The sequence below is a fragment of the Heteronotia binoei genome, chromosome 8 (assembly GCF_032191835.1).
Source record: "Heteronotia binoei isolate CCM8104 ecotype False Entrance Well chromosome 8, APGP_CSIRO_Hbin_v1, whole genome shotgun sequence".
NCBI lineage: Eukaryota > Metazoa > Chordata > Lepidosauria > Squamata > Gekkonidae > Heteronotia > Heteronotia binoei.
The window spans coordinates 20,891,217-20,909,623 of record NC_083230.1 but is presented as its reverse complement, the minus strand read 5'-3'; the positions used below and the strand labels follow the sequence as shown (position 1 = coordinate 20,909,623).

General features: G+C 43.2%; 1 protein-coding gene across 1 annotated transcript in view; it reads left to right on the top strand.

The window, feature by feature from the left end:
- The window catches only part of HDAC10 (histone deacetylase 10), a 34,745-nt gene continuing 16,338 nt past the window's right edge, over nt 1-18,407 (top strand). Inside the window, exons 1-10 of the mRNA XM_060244795.1 lie at nt 1-96; nt 2,287-2,355; nt 4,803-4,937; nt 9,829-9,925; nt 13,512-13,609; nt 13,700-13,804; nt 13,893-13,961; nt 15,511-15,637; nt 16,883-16,948; nt 17,857-17,916. Of these exons, the coding sequence (XP_060100778.1) occupies nt 2,291-2,355; nt 4,803-4,937; nt 9,829-9,925; nt 13,512-13,609; nt 13,700-13,804; nt 13,893-13,961; nt 15,511-15,637; nt 16,883-16,948; nt 17,857-17,916 (822 nt within the window). The 5' untranslated portion in view covers nt 1-96; nt 2,287-2,290. The remainder of the gene's footprint in view (nt 97-2,286; nt 2,356-4,802; nt 4,938-9,828; nt 9,926-13,511; nt 13,610-13,699; nt 13,805-13,892; nt 13,962-15,510; nt 15,638-16,882; nt 16,949-17,856; nt 17,917-18,407) is intronic.

Here is an 18,407-nt window from a genome sequence, read left to right as displayed (position 1 = left end):
CAATCAGGGACGATAAGAACTTTAGTCCTTTTGATCCCTCCCACTGTTGAAGTAGCCAGATGTTTGCTGTGGAGCGCTCTTAAGGCGTCTTTGTGGGTTAGTATGCCATGGGTTTCAAATAAGCACTGGTCTCTAAAAGGGGATGCAGTGGAAGGATTTTTTTAAAAAGTATACTTTCCAATAAAGTCAGTTTTGAAAAGGATGCACCGTCTCTGAGAATCTGGTGGCTCTTAAGCGACGGGAGCTGGTCGTGGCTCCTTGGGTTGCATCCTCACATGGTTGGATGTTGCATTACTCCAGTTGCAAACGATTGCCTTTAGTGCAATGTCCAGCCAGGCGTGGATGTAGCCTTAGTGGGCACACTGGGTAGTCAGAGGCGCTGTTTACATGCGTAGAGGGACTCTTCCCCGTGATTGCCTTTGCGCAATCCCGGGACTCATCCCTGCCTCGAAGTCTTCCAACAGATTTGGTGGTAAATGCATGAAATGCACACGGCGCTGCAGATCCTGCAGGTCTTTCAATTCCCCGTTTTTAGCCCTTAGAGTTCATGACAGGAGTAGAGCTGGGACTGGCAAACCTGCCTCTATTTAAGCCACGAAGAGTATAATTTTTTGAGATAATGCAAGAGTCTTCATAGGTTCTTAATTTGTCACACGGCGAGCGCTCAAGGGCTACAGAGCTTAAACTTGCTTGGGAAACATACTTTCCTGCCTACACAGAATTATAATGCCAAGACAAGCTATACTTTTTGAGTAACGGGAAATTCTCGAGCACATGCTCAGGGGCACCTTTCCTTTTAATTAATTGATACCTTTGGCAGAGGTACTGAAATTCCTCCCCCAGGACTGAGCCTTGTGGATTGTTCCTAACAGGTAAAATCGAGCTGTGAGATTGAGATTGTGCCAATTTCTGTGCAGGTAGCATTGCTCAAACCTTGCATGCTCAGGCTGCCTTGGGTAGGTTGAAAGGATAGGGGGAGCGGGGCTACTGGTTATGTGGAAGAGCCAATACCAATTCCTGTGGTGTAATTCCTCTGCCTGTCAGTGAAATTTGTATTGATTTGAATCACTGTTATGGTCATTGATATGTGGTCCTGCTTTTTTGTAAAACGGCATGGAAAACTGCCATAGCCTCAGTAGTCCATACATTTACATCGCTTCCCACCCACAGAATGCATGATGGGAGTATGTATCGGCTGATTCTGAACTGTATTGGCTGATCCTAGGGGATTTGTGTATCATTGGTCGCACGACTGGAGCCTGGCAATATTCTCTGCCAGGGCTTTTGTGTGTGTGTGTGTAGAAAAAGCCCAGCAGGAACTTATTTGCATATTAGGCCTGACACCATTGTTTCACGCAGGGCTTTTTATCTTTTTGTAGAAAAAGCCCAGCAGGAACTTATTTGTATATTTGGCCACACCCCTGACACCAAACAAGCCAGAACTGGGTTCCTTTGTGTTCCTGCTAAAAACAAAAAAAAAGCCCTGTTCTCTGCTAACAGAAAGTCCGAATCTTCTGGCCTCCCGGCCCCTTGCTCCAGCTCACTGCTCTCATCCAAATACTGCTGGCAAGGTACAGGGGATCCCCAAAAGCACCATGAAAGGGTAGACAAGAGTTCAGGTGTGTGTGTGGGGAAATAATCAAAAACGGCCCCCTTCTATTCATGCAAGTGAAAACTGGAATTCAACCCTCAGTCTTCAGTTAAGGTGGCACTTTCCAGCATCATCTGCTGAGGGGAAAGTGTCGATGACTGGCAAACCACCCCGTGAAAAGTCTGCCATGAAAACGTGGTGAGAGCAACGTCACCCCAGAGTCGGAAATGACTGGTGCTTGCACAGGGGACCTTTCCTTTTCCTTCCAGCATCATCTCTGGGAGCATTAAACAGAATCAGTGAAATGACTTTTAAAATAGATCCAGGTGGGCAGCCATTTTGGTCTGAAGCAATAGAACAAAGTTAGAGTCCAATGGCACCTTTAAGACACAACAAATTCAAGGAATGAGCTTCTGTGTGCCCAAAGTTTTCCTCAGATACAAAGAAATGGAAGAGAACCATTCAAACTTATAGACAGAGGCTGAACAGCAAATTAGTATGTAACATGATGATCTTCCATTTCTATGTATCTGAGGAAGTGTGCATTTATGCAGAAGCTCATACCTTGAATAAAACTTGTTTGGGCTTAAAAGTCCCACCGGATTCAAACTTTGTTCTATGACTTTTAAAATGTTCTTTGTTTTGAAGTATGTCCAATCTGAAACTCTTGCAAATGTTCCTTGTTCATTCACCAGAACCATGGCTTCTGAAACAGCATTGGTTTACGATGACGAAATGACCAACCATAAACTACTTTGGGAGGAGTAAGTCATTCTTTTTGTTTGCAGTTTGAATAATGACCGTCGTTTCTTTTAGAATAAAAGATAATTCTCAGCGGAGTCCTGCTTTTTGCTGTGTGATGCCTGATTGGGTGTCAGCTTTTGGGTCTCTTTCAGTTCCGTTCTAAGAACGCTCTCTGGAGAATAAGTCTCATTTAATAGACTGTAATCACATAGAAAGCAGGGAAGTGTTAGAGTCTGGCCTGTTGAGATTGCCGTATTTTGTAATCTCTGAGTAGGATGCTGGAGAGGCAGAATAATGCCACGGACAGCACACATACAACCTGTGTCGCACCAGTCACGCTAGCTTTCAGTTGAGTACCAAGTCAGATTCAGGGTTTTGGTTTTGACCTTTAAAATCTAGAATGGTATGGGACCAACATATCTGCGGGATTGTCTCCTCTGTTATGTCCCTGGCCAAGCATTACACTCTTCGGGTAGTAATCTGCTGGCGATCCTTGGCCTGAAAGAGGCCCAGGTGTCCTCAGTTAGGGTCAGGATATCTTTTTCTGTCTTGGCCCCAACCTGTTGGAACTCTCTGCCAGATGACATCCGGGCCCTGTGGGACCTTATGCAATTCTGCAGAGGCTGCAAAGCGGAGATGTTCCACCAGCTTTTGACTGAGGACAACAGCTGGCACATTTCCTTCCTTTTTTTGTCCACCCCCCCCCCCATAGAAGTTTTTTCTCCCCCCACCCACCCCCGTATGCTCTGATAGTCCAGAAGGAGAACTTCATTAGTGGGACGCTATCAAGGGTTTTTAGAATTGTATTAGTTTAATTTGCTGAAATTGAATTTTAAATTTTATTTTATTTTTTATCTGCTGTACATTGCCCAGGCTGGGATGGGCAATGTACGATGTATTTGAATGTATTTAATGGGCAATGTATTTTAATTTTTTGCAAATATATTTCCATCTTCTCTTTACTTATTTAAAAACCTTTAAACAATTTGGCGTAGTATTTAAAAAATTCTCTTTTAATTCCTTCTTGATCCACAATCTCTTTACCACCAACTAGGAGAGCCGGTTTGATGTAGTGGTTAAGTGTGCGGACTCTTATCTGGGAGAACCGGGTTTGATTCCCCACTCCTCCACTTGCACCTGCTAGCATGGCCTTGGGTCAGCCATAGCTCTGGCAGAGGTTGTCCTTGAAAGGGCAGCTGCTGTGAGAGCTCTCTCCAGCCCCACCCACCTCACAGGGTGACTGTGGGGGAGGAAGGTAAAGGAGATTGTGAGCCGCTCTGAGACTCTTCGGGGTGGAGGGCGGGATATAAATCCAATATCTTCTTCTTCTTCTTCTTCCTCTTCTTCTTCTTCCTCTTCCTTCTCTTCTTCTTCTTCCTCCTCTTCCTCTTCTTCTTCTTCCTCCTGCTGTTCTTCTTCTATTATTTTGTTAATAATATCATTTTCTTCATTTTTTCATTTTAGAATTGTATTAGTTTAATTTGCTGAAATTGAATTTTAATTTTTTTTATCTGCTCTACATTGCCCAGGCTGGGATGGGGCAATTAAACAAGTCCAATTAATAATAACAACCCCAGCTCAAATCAAGAGGTCACATTTAGTTAGGCTCTAAGTTAAGAGTGAATGTGGGCTTTACGGATACCATCCTATGTTTACCACTAAACTATGCTGCCTTCCTGGTTTCTCTCCAATTGACTATTTGTCCGGACACCCTGTGCATGTCTGAGGGTATATTGGCTAGGTAAGGTGGCCTGTCACAGGTTTGTTGGTGTCTACAACAGACCATTGCTGTGTGTTGTAGCTTAGTTGAGTTGCTGTTGCCTGGAAGCCTTCTTATCGAACTGCCTACTGAGTTGACTGGTTTCTGGCACTCTTTTTTCAAACCCCGTTGCTTGAATTGTGACAGAAGGCACAAACATTTGTCTTTTTAAGTTGGAGTGGGAGAGACACACTCCGTCTGTTTCCAGGCTTGAGTTGCAGAGAGGGAATTGCACACCCTGCCTTTCCCTGACCTACTTTCTCTTGATTCCCAATACAATTCTTGATTGAGGACCTAATTTCTCAGATCGGAGGTGGATTTATCCTTGTAATATTTCGCGTTTCTTCCTTGTGCCTCCTTGTCTTTTCATTGCAAAGAATAATCTAGCATATGCTGCATCATAAAAAATGGTCCTTTGCCTTGAATGATGCACAGAGGTATCATTGGTAAAGCTTGAAGTGGTGACAGTGAATGTTATTTTCACTGGCTAGAACTGTGTAGCAGCAGATGACACTCGGGTGGGAGACTGGGAGTTGTAATTTTGAATATGTAGATTGCTGAAAAAGCAGTTTTTAGTTTTTTGGTGCCTCTATAGCCAGTTGTGAAGGGTTAAATATTAATTTTTTTCTGTTTCCTGCAGTTTCAAAAGAAAAGTGATAACTTTTAATGTATAAGAAAACATGGAGGTTTTTTTGTTGTTTTGTGTAGCCCCATCTGTGCCATTGAAACCCCAGAGAGGCTTTCTTCCTGCTACAAGAATCTCAGACGCTACAATCTGGTTGAACGATGCCTGTCTGTTCCTGTCCGAGAAGGAATGGAGGATGAGATCACGTTGGTGCACAGGTCTGCTGTAATGGATTTCTGTCATGGTTTATACCAGTGAAGTAATAGGGAAGGCTTTTGCTCACTTTTTAAAAAAAATTCTATGCACCAGTGAACAAAACATAAAGAGTTGTATATAGATCATATATCTAATTGAGTTAAAGAGAAAAACATTCCAAAAATCCATAACATTTACCACTCATAATTATACACTCATAATTTTACTACTGCTTTCCAATGTAAAAAATTTTTTTTCCTGATAGGCTTTTGTTCAGACATATCTCAATATCCTCTTTTACCCGCTCATGTGGTTTCTTTCTATTCCAGTACACAATAAACAAATACTATGTCTCTTATAAACATCTTCTGTGCCTTAGAGAGCCAGTTTGGTGTAGTGGTTCAGTGTGCGGACTCTTATCTGGGAGAACCGGATTTGATTCCCCCCTCCTCCACTTGCACCTGCTGGAATGGCCTTGGGTCAGCCATAGCTCTGGCAGAGGTTGTCCTTGAAAGGGCAGCTGCTGTGAGAGCCCTCTCCAGCCCCACCCACCTCACAGGTTGTCTGTTGTGGGGGAGGAAGGTAAAGGAGATTGTGAGCCGCTCTGAGACTCTTCGGAGTGGAGGGCGGGATATAAATCCAATATCTTCTTCTTCTTTAGTTTTCCCTCCCCAGATTTTCTTATATACTGCAGTCTTATTCACTAACACAATGTGCCATATTTTGCGAGCCCATTCAGTGTCTGGCAGGCTTTTTATTTTTTTTAAACAATAAACTTTTACTGAAAAGAAAGATCAACAACCAGCTACAATAGCATAAATGTACAACAACAGGTGAAGATGTCAGGATAAAATAAAATTACAAATAAAGCAAATAAATGATTGATGCTTGAATAAGTGTACTATACTATGAAACACATGACATCCAGTTAAGAGCACATTGTGGTTACAGTGTTGCAGAATTTTTTTTAACTAAGTCCTAAGTGCATACTGATGATTGAAACAGAAAGATAAGAAGATTAGTGCACCAGATATATAGCTATTATAGTGGGTACCACACCAAATTAATATATAAATGGATTGTTGTATAGGTAAAAATTATGAAAAAAATGTGCTCAGAGGGTACAATTCAATGTGTACAGTCAGTGTAGAGCCAATAAAAAGAGGTATTCCTCTTGAGGGAGTGTAGTAGAGAGGGAGGAGGAACCTAAATTCCAGCACAGGAGAGGTTCCCATCTGCGAAGAAGGGAAGCATTAGACTTAGACAAGGAGTGAGAAGATTGATAACTAACAAGATTATCTAAAATAAAATATTCCCATAGTTTGGATGCCCAAACCCAGATAGAAGGGGAACCAGACTTTTCCCAGGACATTGCAGTAATGTGCTTATCTGCTGTCTGCCCCTGGCCCAAAAGAAGCCAGGCTATGCGCAACAAGATCTAGGGCCTTCTCGGTGGCAGCACCAGAACTCTGGAACACCCTCCCAGAAGCTATAAGGGCCCTGCGGGATTTGTCGGCGTTCCGCAGGGCCTGTAAGACCGAACTGTTTAGACAGGCTTTTCTGGTTGACTGAAAATGGGCTGCCACCGGACATCCTACAGAAGCTGGTGGTCATAGTCAGAACCGAATACCGCCAGACTGAATTGAGATAGCGTAATAGTTTTAAACTGATAAATGTATTATGGTTTTATATGTTTTATGGAATTGATTGTTTTTATGATACTGTAAGCCGCCCTGAGTCCGCTTGCGGAGAGGGCGGGATATAAATGCAAAGTAATAAATAAATAAATAAATAATAAATAAATAAATTAGCAGCTGTAAACATTAATAATATGAACTCACGTTGAGATTTGCTAATATGAAAATTCTCCCATATATTTAGAAGGATCTCAGTGTCTGAGGGTATTGAAAGGCTTATCAGCAACACCACTTTTGATAAAATTATTGACCAGAAGGATTGAACCAGTGGGCAGTCCCACCAACAGTGAAGATAGGTGCCACGATTGCCACACCTTTTCCAGCAGAGAGGTGAACTAGAGGGTGTAAGATGAGATAAACATACTGGAGTGAGGTACCATCTTGCTACCGCTTTATATTCCTGCATTTTAATATTAAATGACCTTGATTTAATGGGGTGAGATTGCCAGATGCTAAGCCACTCCGTATCATCCATGCCATAAGACAAGTCCGACTGTCAGGCATTCCTGCAGGGGGAAAATAGGATGAAATCCCTGTTAAGAAGAATAAGATATACCTTTGAGATCAAGCCTTTGATTTGGACCTCATCCATACATAAAAGATGTTCAAAGTCTGTAAGCTTCGTTCTCAGGGGTGGTTTGAAAAAATGCCGGGACCTAAAACTCTGAATCTGTAAATACTCAAACAATGGTAGCTTAAAATTGCAAGTCCTGCCAAGTTCATTTTTAGATTTCAGCAGACCCTGAGATACAGTATCCTGAAATCCGGTAAGATGCTCTATGACAAAGAGGAAAAGAATGACCGCTATTGGCAGGAAGGAACAATGAATACTTAGTAAAATCAATCAACAAAGAGGTAAGAGGTGCTACCCAGGTTGAGTATCTGTTCCATACTTTGAGTAAAGCTTTTAAAAAGGGATTATATATGGCTGAAAAAAATCTACAATGAGTGATCCAGAGAGATTCCTGGAAATTATAAGATAAGAGGTGTATGCCTTCAATTAACTTCCACTTTGCAATATAAGAAGTTCACTTAAACTTAATAAGGCCAGTCAATATCTCTACTTCATAACACCTTCGGACATCTGGGACTGCCAAACCTCTCGTGTGAGTAGGTGGATGGATAGTAGCACTGGCGGGCTTGCCTGTTTCCAAGCTTGTGCTAATAGTTGTCTTGCTGCAACCAGAGCACATACTTTCCCCTCTGTGGTATACCTTCAGGCAAATGCTTAAGAACTCTCGCTCCTTGATATGGCCCTTAAACTTGACATGTGCCATTTGTTCTTTATTATGAAAGAGCCTGGCTTTAGGCCAGTTGCCCTTGGTTGAAGAATGGCTGAACAGAGCACACCTTCTTGGGGAAAATAGAGAGCCCTAAACAAAGAAAAAACGAAATGTGATCCCAGATTTTTATTTAAATATTTAAGCCCAGAATTTTGCACATATGGAGATCCAAACTGGTTTGCTCTCCTCTCCTCCATTTTATCCTCACAGTGCCTCTGTGATGCAGATTAGGCCAAGAGTGTGTGGTTTTTTTGCCAGATCATCCAGTAAGCTTCCACGGTAGAGTAGGAATTTGAACTGGAATCTCCCAAATCTTTGTCTTACGCTCTAGTCAGTAGGTCACACTGACTCAAATTAAGAACTCAAAGAATTCCTAATCACCTCCGGACTGTGATTAAGAAGGCAGACTGCAGGCTTCTCCACACCTTCACTTCTTTTACATGCTATTTTCCCACATTCTGACAGCTCTAAACCAGAGTTTTCAAACCTGTTTGTTACCATGGTTGCAAAGGTTTTCATCATGGTTGCAGAGCTTCAAACCACAGTTGTAGAGCAGAAAGAGCTTTTTCTCCCATTCCCTTAATACTAGAACTTAGGGGCACCAAATGAAGTTACTGGAAAATATGTCCACGTAAGATAAAACAAAATACTTGTTTAGTCATTGATTAATTAAGCTGTGGAATTTAATGTCTGGCTACAATGATAGCCATGGACATAAATACTCTTTAAAATGAGTTAGATTCATGCAGGAGAGATTCATTGATAGTGACTAGCCATGGTAAGCAAAGGGAGCCTCAATATACAGAGGCGGCAAATCTCCTAATACCAGTGCTATGAGGTAGCAATAAGAGAAGGCCTTGGCTTCTATGGCCTGTTTGTTTGGCCCTCCAGGGCAACTGATTGGACTCTGGAAAATGGTATGTTGGACTAGATGAAGCACTGCTCTGATCCTATAGGGGCCTTCTTATGTTCTAGTGCAGGGGTCCTCAAACTTTTTAAATAGGGGGCCAGTTCACTGTCCCTCAGACTGTTGGAGGGCCGGACTGTTGTGGTGGCTGCCATTACTGTACAAGGCCGCGCGCCATCAGTTCTCTGTCTTCTGCATCTCTCTCCCTTCCCCACACCACACACCCCAGCCTGGGAACTCACCTCACCTCGGTATCGCCTCACACTCTGTCTCTGCCGCCTCAGCCCAGTGTCGGAAGTGTGCGTTGCTAACGCGAGTTTAGGTCGAACGGCACTTCCGGTCTGATTTTGCCATAACCCGGCGGGCCGCATAAACGTCCTCAGCGGGCCTCATGTGGCCCGCGGGCCGTAGTTTGAGGACCCCTGTTCTAGTGTCAAACTCTGGTTAAAGATAATGATGATTATGTGCATCATGGGAAGCTCCAGTAAGTGAACGGAAGGAGGAAGAGAGAGTGCGAGATAGTGAATGAATGAGGTGGGGTAGTGATCCCATGGTGCATTCCTGATCATGGCAAGAATCGGAACCTTTACATCTCTATCAAGCCGTAGTGAGAGTTTTCAGGAGCAAGGTGGTACCTTGAGCTGATGTTTGTGTATGTGATTGAAAATGTAATTAAAATGCTTCCTGCCCATTTAGAAGCCATTTTTAAAATGAAATTGATTGGACTATAGCTAGCTACCTCAGGTGGAGACTCAGGCTCATTTGTGGGGTGGGGGGAGTGGAAGAAGAATGAAGCTTATACAAGAATGAAGCTTTTTACATTTATTTTAGGCTTGTAGGTTTAAGACGCTTTTGAGCACTCAGTAAATGGATACCTGATGGACCCATTTGGGAACTACCATTGGGGTTGGGAAGCAGTTGTTTGTGATGTGGTGTTACCATCACCTGATGGTTTGGCTCCCAAAACTGAGGTGTGCTTCTCCTGAGCTAGTTTTTCAATATCAAAAGTATTTTTCTCCCGTTTCAGTTTGGATTACTTGCAGGTTGTGAAAAACTCTCAGAAAATGAGCGAAGAAGAACTACGACGAGTCTCGGCTAATTATGATGCTGTTTTCTTTCATCCAGTACGTCACTTTATATCAGCATTCACGTATCTTAATTTTTCTTGTCTTTCTGCATTCTGAATTGTTTTGCCTGCTCCGTTTTTAGCGGCACACTGCCGAGAAGGTGAAATGGAAGGGGAATAATAGACTGCATTTTAGCGAACTTTGTGACCTTTTCACTGCTCTTCCTGAGAGCTGTAATGGGTGAAACCACAACAGGGCTATCTGAATATACAGACCGGAGCAACTTTGTCATCAGGAACTCCTCCCTTTTTGTCTATCTATTTGCATGATGACAACTCTCTTGCTGTAACTGGCTCGAGAGCTGAGAGCCAGTTTGGTGTAGTGGTTAAGTGTGCGGACTCTTATCTGGGAGAACCGGGTTTGATTCCACACTCCTCCACTTGCACCTGCTGGCATGGCCTTGGGTCAGCCATAGCTCTGGCGGAGGTTGTCCTTGAAAGGGCAGCTGCTGTGAGAGCCCTCTCCAGCCCCACCCACCTCACAGGGTGTCTGTTGTGGGGGAGGAAGGTAAAGGAGATTGTGAGCCGCTCTGAGACTCTGTCCTTAAAAGGGCAGCTGCTGGGAGAGCCCTCTCAGCCCCACCCACCTCACAGGGTGTCTGTTGTGGGGGAGGAGGGTAAAGGAGATTGTGAGCCGCTCTGAGACTCTGAGTGGTGTAGAGCCAGTCTGGTGTAGTGGTTAAGTGTGCGGACTCTTATCTAGGAGAACCAGGTTTGATTCCCCACTCCTCCACTTGCACCTGCTGGCATGGCCTTGGGTCAGCCATAGCTCTGGCAGAGGTTGTCCTTGAAAGGGCAGCTGCTGTGAGAGCCTTCTCCAGCCCCACCCACCTCACAGGGTGTCTGTTGTGGGGGAGGAAGGTAAAGGAGATTGTGAGCTGCTCTGAGACTCTGTCCTTAAAAGGGCAGCTGCTGGGAGAGCCCTCTCAGCCCCACCCACCTCACAGGGTGTCTGTTGTGGGGGAGGAGGGTAAAGGAGATTGTGAGCCGCTCTGAGACTCTGAGTGGTGTAGAGCCAGTTTGGTGTAGTGGTTAAGTGTGCGGACTCTTATCTGGGAGAACCGGGTTTGATTCCCCACTCCTCCACTTGCACCTGCTGGAATGGCCTTAGGTCAGCCATAGCTCTGGCAGAGGTTGTCCTTGAAAGGGCAGCTGCTGTGAGAGCCCTTTCAGCCCCACCCACCTCCCAGGGTGTCTGTTGTGGGGTAGGAAGGGAAAGGAGATTGTGAGCCGCTCTGAGACTCTGTCCTTAAAAGGGCAGCTGCTGGGAGAGTCCTCTCAGCCCCATCCACCTTGCAGGGTGTCTGTTGTGGGGGAGGGAGATAAAGGAGATTGTGAGCCGCTCTGAGACTCTTGAGTGGAGGGCGGAATATAAATCCAATGTCGTCGTCGTCGTCGTCGTCGTCGTCGTCTTCTTCTTCTTCTTCTTCTTCTTCTTCTTCTTCTTCTTCTTCTTCTTCTTCTTCTTCTTCTTCTTCTTCTTCTTCTTCTTCTTCTTCTTCTTCTTCTTCTTCTTCTTCTTCTTCTTCTTCTTCTTCTTCTTCTTCTTCTTCTTCTTCTTCTTCTTCTTCTTCTTCTTCTTCTTCTTCTTCTTCTTCTTCTTCTTCTTCTTCTTCTTCTTCTTCTCGTAGAAGCTGTGCATTCTGTGCAGCTAATGTACAAGGTTCCCTCATAGCTGGCTGGCCTGCAGTTCAGCCTAAGTCACATGTATCAACTGACACAATCTCTGTAGTTCAGCTGAGATCAGTGCTCTGTAATGTCCGTAGTGCAAAAGAGTGTAGAAAACACACTGAGTGACCTAGGGACCATCATGTGCTCTCAGCCTGAAGTATTTCTTAAGGCTGTTGTGAGGATTAAATAGAGGCAAGGAAAACAACTTAAGCCACTTTGGGTCTGTGTTGGAGAGCAAAGTGTGGTATAAGTGAAATAAATACATATTAGATATTGGCTTCATTTGTACCGCACTGGCTCTCTGGCTTTCTGTCTGGGAGGCAGGTGGCTCTTTGCTTTCAGGCCATGGAATGCCCCCTTCACTGCAGCATCCACTGCCAGTGGAAACCATCAGATAAGATGCTGCACAGTGAGGACAAAGTTCAGTCCCACATTAATGGAAGTCAGCGGTACAGAAATTGAACGCTCACATAAAGTGCTGCAAGCTGTTGTGAAGGGAACAGTTCTTAACTGAAAGATTAGCAAAGAAAACTGATGCTCAAAGGTGATTAGTCGCAAGTGAGGAGTGTGAACATATGAAGCTGCCTTATACTGAATCAGACCTTCGGTCCATCAAAGTCAGTATTGTCTTCTCAGACTGGCAGCGGCTCTCCAGGGTCTCAAGCTGAGGTTTTTCACACCTATTTGCCTGGACCCTTTTTTGGAGATGCCAGGGATTGAACCTGGGACCTTCTGGTTCCCAAGCAGATGCTCTACCACTGAGCCACCATCCCTCCCCTGCTCTCCAGGGTCTCAAGCTGAGGTTTTTCACACCTATTTGCCTGGACCCTTTTTTGGAGATGCCAGGGATTGAACCTGGGACCTTCTGCTTCCCAAGCAGATGCTCTACCACTGAGTCACCGTCTCTCCCCATATGTCATAAGGTGTGCAAGTTCTTATTGTGTAGTGGTTACCTTTTGGTCATCCTAGCACTTAAAATGGGATTTATATTTGTTTATTTTTATGTATTGAGCTTATTTATAGCCCACCTTTCTCACAAGACTCAAAGTGGATGAGAGAGTCCCAGAAAGAAAGAAAAAAAAATGTACATTATAGGACATCCGATGAATAATGCAACAGGACTAGAAATACAATCCAGAGGGTAGTGAAAGGTCACTTTGGGGACAAGGCAGGCTGTGTGCTGGCAGACACGGCCAGGGATCCTGGGGAAATCTGACAGGTGGGAATCTGAATAGGAAAAGGGCCAAAAAGGCAGGTACTCCGAAAAGAAATGAATGCAATGGTGGGGAAATGGCAAGGCAGCTGAAGATGAAAATTGCTACCCTTCCCTTGTAAGTTGTGAGAAGTTCAAGAGCCAATTCACACATTGCAAAGTCCCTGTTTGCTACAGATACTATTGGAGACATGCTCTGTGAATTCCATGCGAAGAAGTTATTTCCCAGGTGCATGTGAATCCACTTCAGTTTGGCAGACAGAGTTAGGGAATTTAAGACTCCCTCCCCCAAGCCATGTAACAAAACAATCCTGTTCCGAGATGGATTTGGGGTGGGGCTACCAAGGGGTAATACCAGGAGGCAGATGTTGCTGTCTGATCAGCCACTTTAAATCCGGAAGGAAACAGCAGCGACCTCTGATTATACTGTGCGTCTGAACAGGGCCACAATGTACATCTGTCAACAGGATGCATAGCACTCTGTAACATGTGAATTCACCCTAAGTCTCAAGGAGACCTGCTCTCAGTCTCTGGGATTTCATAGGCCTGTCATAGACTCAACACAGCTGCATGGGATATGTAAAATAGTTAATAATAGGCACAAGCTTTATACCTCTGTATGCAGACACCATAGCAACGCCTGTTAAATGTGACATAATCAGTGTTAACCCTTTTTAATTTCACTAATTAAATCCCTCAGACAACATACCGTTGTGCCAAGCTGGCTGTGGGAGCAACACTGCAGCTGGTAGATGCTGTGATGTCAGGAACAACGCGTAATGGAATGGCTTTAGTAAGGTAACAGTTTTGTAAGGGCTTAACAAGAACAACAAAAAAGTCCAGTTCAGTGTACTGGTGAAGTAACCGGTATGTGATGTTTCCTTGCAGGCCCCCAGGTCACCACAGCCAGAGGAATGCAGCCAATGGGTTTTGTGTGTTCAACAACGTTGCCATTGCAGCAAAATATGCCCAAAGGAAATATGGTGTCCAGAGGTTAAGTAGATATCTGCTGGTCTCTGTTGATGACTTTCATACTGCAAGGCTTTCTGGCTCTTAAAGTGACAGTTGTTGTTTCACGCAGGGTTCTCATTGTCGACTGGGATGTGCATCATGGACAAGGAATTCAATATATATTTGAAGAAGATCCAAGGTTTGTACTTTGCTTGCTTAGGCACCGTGAAGCCACCTTGTCAGGGCTCAGCGAGCCCAGCCCAGTGCAAATGAGCTGAAAGGGTGATGAGACCTTTACTCTGTCCCAGAAGGACTTTTCTCCAGAGGTGAGGGAAGGAGACAGAGAAAAAAAGATAGGCATTAAGTTCTTGAATATAGGAGTAATGTTTATTAAGTTCACACTAAGGAAGTTAAAACATCATACCTCAATGTATTCCATTCATACACAGGCACACCTCCATACATTTGGAGAATATATGGAGAATTCTGACAGGTGGTGATTCTGCTCTCCTCCCCCCCCTCCACACAGACTTTGTGCCTCAGGCCCTAAATGGTTTACACCCTCCTCCTTCCTAGAAAGAGATTTCAGCAGATCAAAGTGGGAGGTACCACAGCTTTCTTGTGAAAATGGCCTGTTTGGGACAGCCTGGTGGAAATTTCTCCTTTCTCTCTTATTATTTTACTTGTATCTGTTTTGATTTATATCCCTCCCTCTCTGCAAGCAGGTTCAGGGCAGGTTACACAAGTCAGCTCAGCAAATGTAGCAACTGTAATATACAAATCCAAATATATAGAGTTAAAACAATTACAGCAGAATTAAAGCAGTCTTGGTTAGGGCATCAGATGATTAAATATGGTCACCCTGTAGACAGTGCTGTGGTGGAAAACTCATTCGGCCAAGTGTCTAGATATTTTATCACTAGACACATCTCCGCATCTTAGGGAAGGCCTGGGTGTAATGGATGTCAGCCAAAAGCCTGGTGGAACAGCTGCTTTTACTCAGAAGATTGCAGTGGGATATTTCTAGAGAATTGGGGTGCATTCACACACAATAATATGGTTTGCAACTGGATTTTTACTATGTAAGAATAGAAAAATCCACTTGCAGTCACTGTGTAAAAGCATAATCAGAGACATAATCAGTTTTGTGGCCAGAGGTTGCCTGTATGATAGCCAAGATACTATTGTAGACAGGTGTACAGTGTCCTTTTGCGTTCCTTGATAAACGGGGAATGTACTGTGTGCTTGTAGCTTGTATTCTCTACAAACAATTTAATAGGCAGTGTAGTTTGTCTTTGCATAACCTTAAAGTGGGCATAGTCACACCTTGCTGCACTCAAGGTTACCTTGAAATTCTTTTGGAAATCACTGCCTTTCTTCATACAAGGGTATCTAGTAAATCCTTTCTAATGTTGACCTTTGTTTAGCCTAGTGGATAGAATGCTGGGCTTGTGTATGTCCACTCATGTAGTAGACAGTCCTAACAATATAATCCTGTGCTGAATTACTCCAGTCTAAACATACTGATTTCAATGGGCTTAGATTGGTGTTGATAGCGCTGTAACCTTTAGAGAGAATGAATAGCTGATTTCCAAAATGGGAATGATAGTGGGGGAATTGTCTATGGTTCTAGTATAAAAGATGCTGTATAGTTTATATGTTGCAGAATCATTTTTCTTGGCAGTCCAGTATGGTAGAAAAGTTTCAGTTGAGTTTTAATGCTTGCTTTGTTTGACTTTTTCTTTCAGTGTTCTCTATTTTTCTTGGCATCGGTTTGAACATCAGAAATACTGGCCTTCCCTCAGGGAATCTAATTATGATGCGGTTGGTTGGGGGAAAGGAGAGGGATTCAATATAAATGTACCCTGGAATAAGGTGAACCTCACTTGATGGTATCATAACTTAAAAACATAAGAAGTGTCTTTCTGGATCAGATCAGTGACCCTTCTAATACAGCATCTTTCTTCATATAGTGGTCAACAAATTGCCCTGGAGGGCCAAGAAACAGGGCATAGAAGTCCAGGCATTTTCCTGATGTTGCCTCCTAAAATGTGTAGTCAGAATTTTATTGCCTATGGATGTGGAGGTTCCCTTTAGTCACTATGACTAGTAGCCCTTGATAGACTTGTGCTCTATGAATTTGTCTAATTTTTTTAAGGTCGTCTGTGCTAGTGGCCATCTCTATATCCAATGATAGCGGCTTCTACAATTTCTTGACTGAATGAGCATAGAATTACTACCTTTTGTCTGTCCCAACTCTTGCCCATCAACTCCACTGGTTAACCCCAAGTTATGGAACAGTGAGAAAAAGTCTACCTTCTCCACCCCATGCACAATTTGATAAGTCTCTTGTCATGCTTCCCCTATTCCTGTAGTCATCATTTTTTCCCTAATCTGAACAGACACAAACTCTTTAGCCTTTCCTCCCAGGAAAGGTTCTCCAATGTCACGATAATCTTGGTAGATGTGGTAGTAGAGCTCTGAAGTGGTACCTCCTACATGTGCTAATGGATTAGACACTGAAAAAATATAGGTTCCAAGAAGATGGTTTAATAAAAACAAGCAGAACTATCACAGTTCCATTTCTTCTGTAGGTTGTCATTGGTGTGCTTACTTGCATGCTGATAGTGTGCATAATACTTTCCCTGTTTGGCGTACAATATTAGGATCTGGCTAGGACAAAATCCACAGCTCTGCCTCTCTATACAATTTGCCATTTTCTGTAAGAATCTCCATTTTCTAGTAGAATCTCCAGAATGCTTAACTGTTGTTTTTAAAAGTGGTGATTGTTATGGAAGAAAAGAGGGAATGGTGTCTTTCCTTGCTGGGAAACTCCCTTAGACCAAGGGTTTTCTGGAAAATATCCTGGTAACCAGCTGTCACAACTCAGGAACCTCCTGAAAACATCTAGAATGACCTGTTGAGAAGGTGTCCCCCTCAAACGGTGCTAGAGCAATAACAGAGTGACAGAATGGAAACCCTAGAAAATACCTTATGACAAATTATGTAGCCTTATGTGGTCTAACACATAGGGAAGAGATTCAATTAATGTCATAGATACATAGATTGTACTAAGCAAAGCCAATAACAATGACATTTTTCCTGCTCTTGGTTTTGTAGGTTGGGATGACAAACTCTGATTATTTAGCTGTATTTCTTCACGTGTTGCTCCCAGTGGCATTTGAGGTAATTTTTTCTTCATCCTTAAAAATAGCACTTGCATGACAGAAAAGTGATTAAAAGCCCTTGAACTGTATTCTTGGTACTGGGAAAACATCTTCAGTTGTCAAAACAACAAAGTTCCAATCTGATATTGTTTCTAGAAGTAGTGTCTGCATGTGCAATGATAAACTGTTGGATTAAAAATTGCAACTGTACTTGGCTGGTATGATTCCTGCCCCCCTCTCCACCAAATATACAGAGTTATTCTCAAGAGATCTTGAGGTGGCTAATACTTTGAGTGGATCTTAAAATGACCTTGCTCCAATTTGCAATTCAGAGAATGAGAGACGCAGAAACACCCAGTGCAGTTCTAAGCAGAGTTACACTTGTCTGGATCCATTGAAGTCCAGTGACTTCAGTGACTTAGAAGGGTGTAACTCTGTTTAGGACTGCACTGACAAAGAAGAATATATTCTGCCCTCCACTCAGAGTGTCAGAGCGGCTCACAATATCCTTTATCTTCCTCCCCCACAGCAAACACCCTGTGAGGTGGGTGGGGCTGGAGAGGGCTCTCACAGCAGCTGCCCTTTCAAGGACAACCTATGCCAGAGCTATGGCTGACCCAAGGCCATTCCAGCAGGTGCAAGTGGAGGAGTGGGGAATCAAACCCAGTTCTCCCAGATAAGTCTGCGCACTTAACCACTACACCAAAAATACTCAATCCAGTTAATGGAACCGTATTTTGGGTTCTAAATATTCCATTATTTGCATTCTCAACACAAGCATCTGCTCCGTTGAGCTTTACCTGACACTTGTTATCAAAAGCTACAGTAGAATTCCTTCTAAATTACTATCTCTTATTGTATTGGAATATAAAACTGTACATAACTACATCTTAATTGATGGGTTTGGCTTTTTCATTTAAATCACAGTTTGATCCAGAACTTGTTCTGGTCTCTGCTGGTTATGATTCTGGAATAGGTGACCCAGAGGTAAGCAACTGATAGTCTCCCCTCCCCTTGTATCCTTTTCTTTCCTGACTGTAGTTTTAAAATTTCTGTGCGCACAAGAGGAAACAAGGAAGCTTCTTTGGCGGGAGGATATGGCTGAGTAGTAGTGTGGTCATGGAAAGACACTGTTCTTCACCAAAAAAAAAAAAATTCAAAGGGAATATACAATGTGAAAGTGTTGAATTAGCACTCACCAAGAAATTAAACACTACTGTTATCTTGATTTAAACAAATATTTGGGTTTCCTTTCTACAGTTGTAGTAGTTCTACAGGACTCGTTTTTTAGAAATTTAAATTGGCTGTTCCTAACGTATTTTATTATAATATAACCTTGTAGTGATAGCTGTAAATTTTCTTAAACTTCACAAAGCTTCTTTCTGATCAGTTGTATTTATCCTATATCATTTATGTGTTTATTTCTATCCCCCAGCCTCTCTCTTCATTATGTGTAATCCCATCCCTGAGAACTGTAC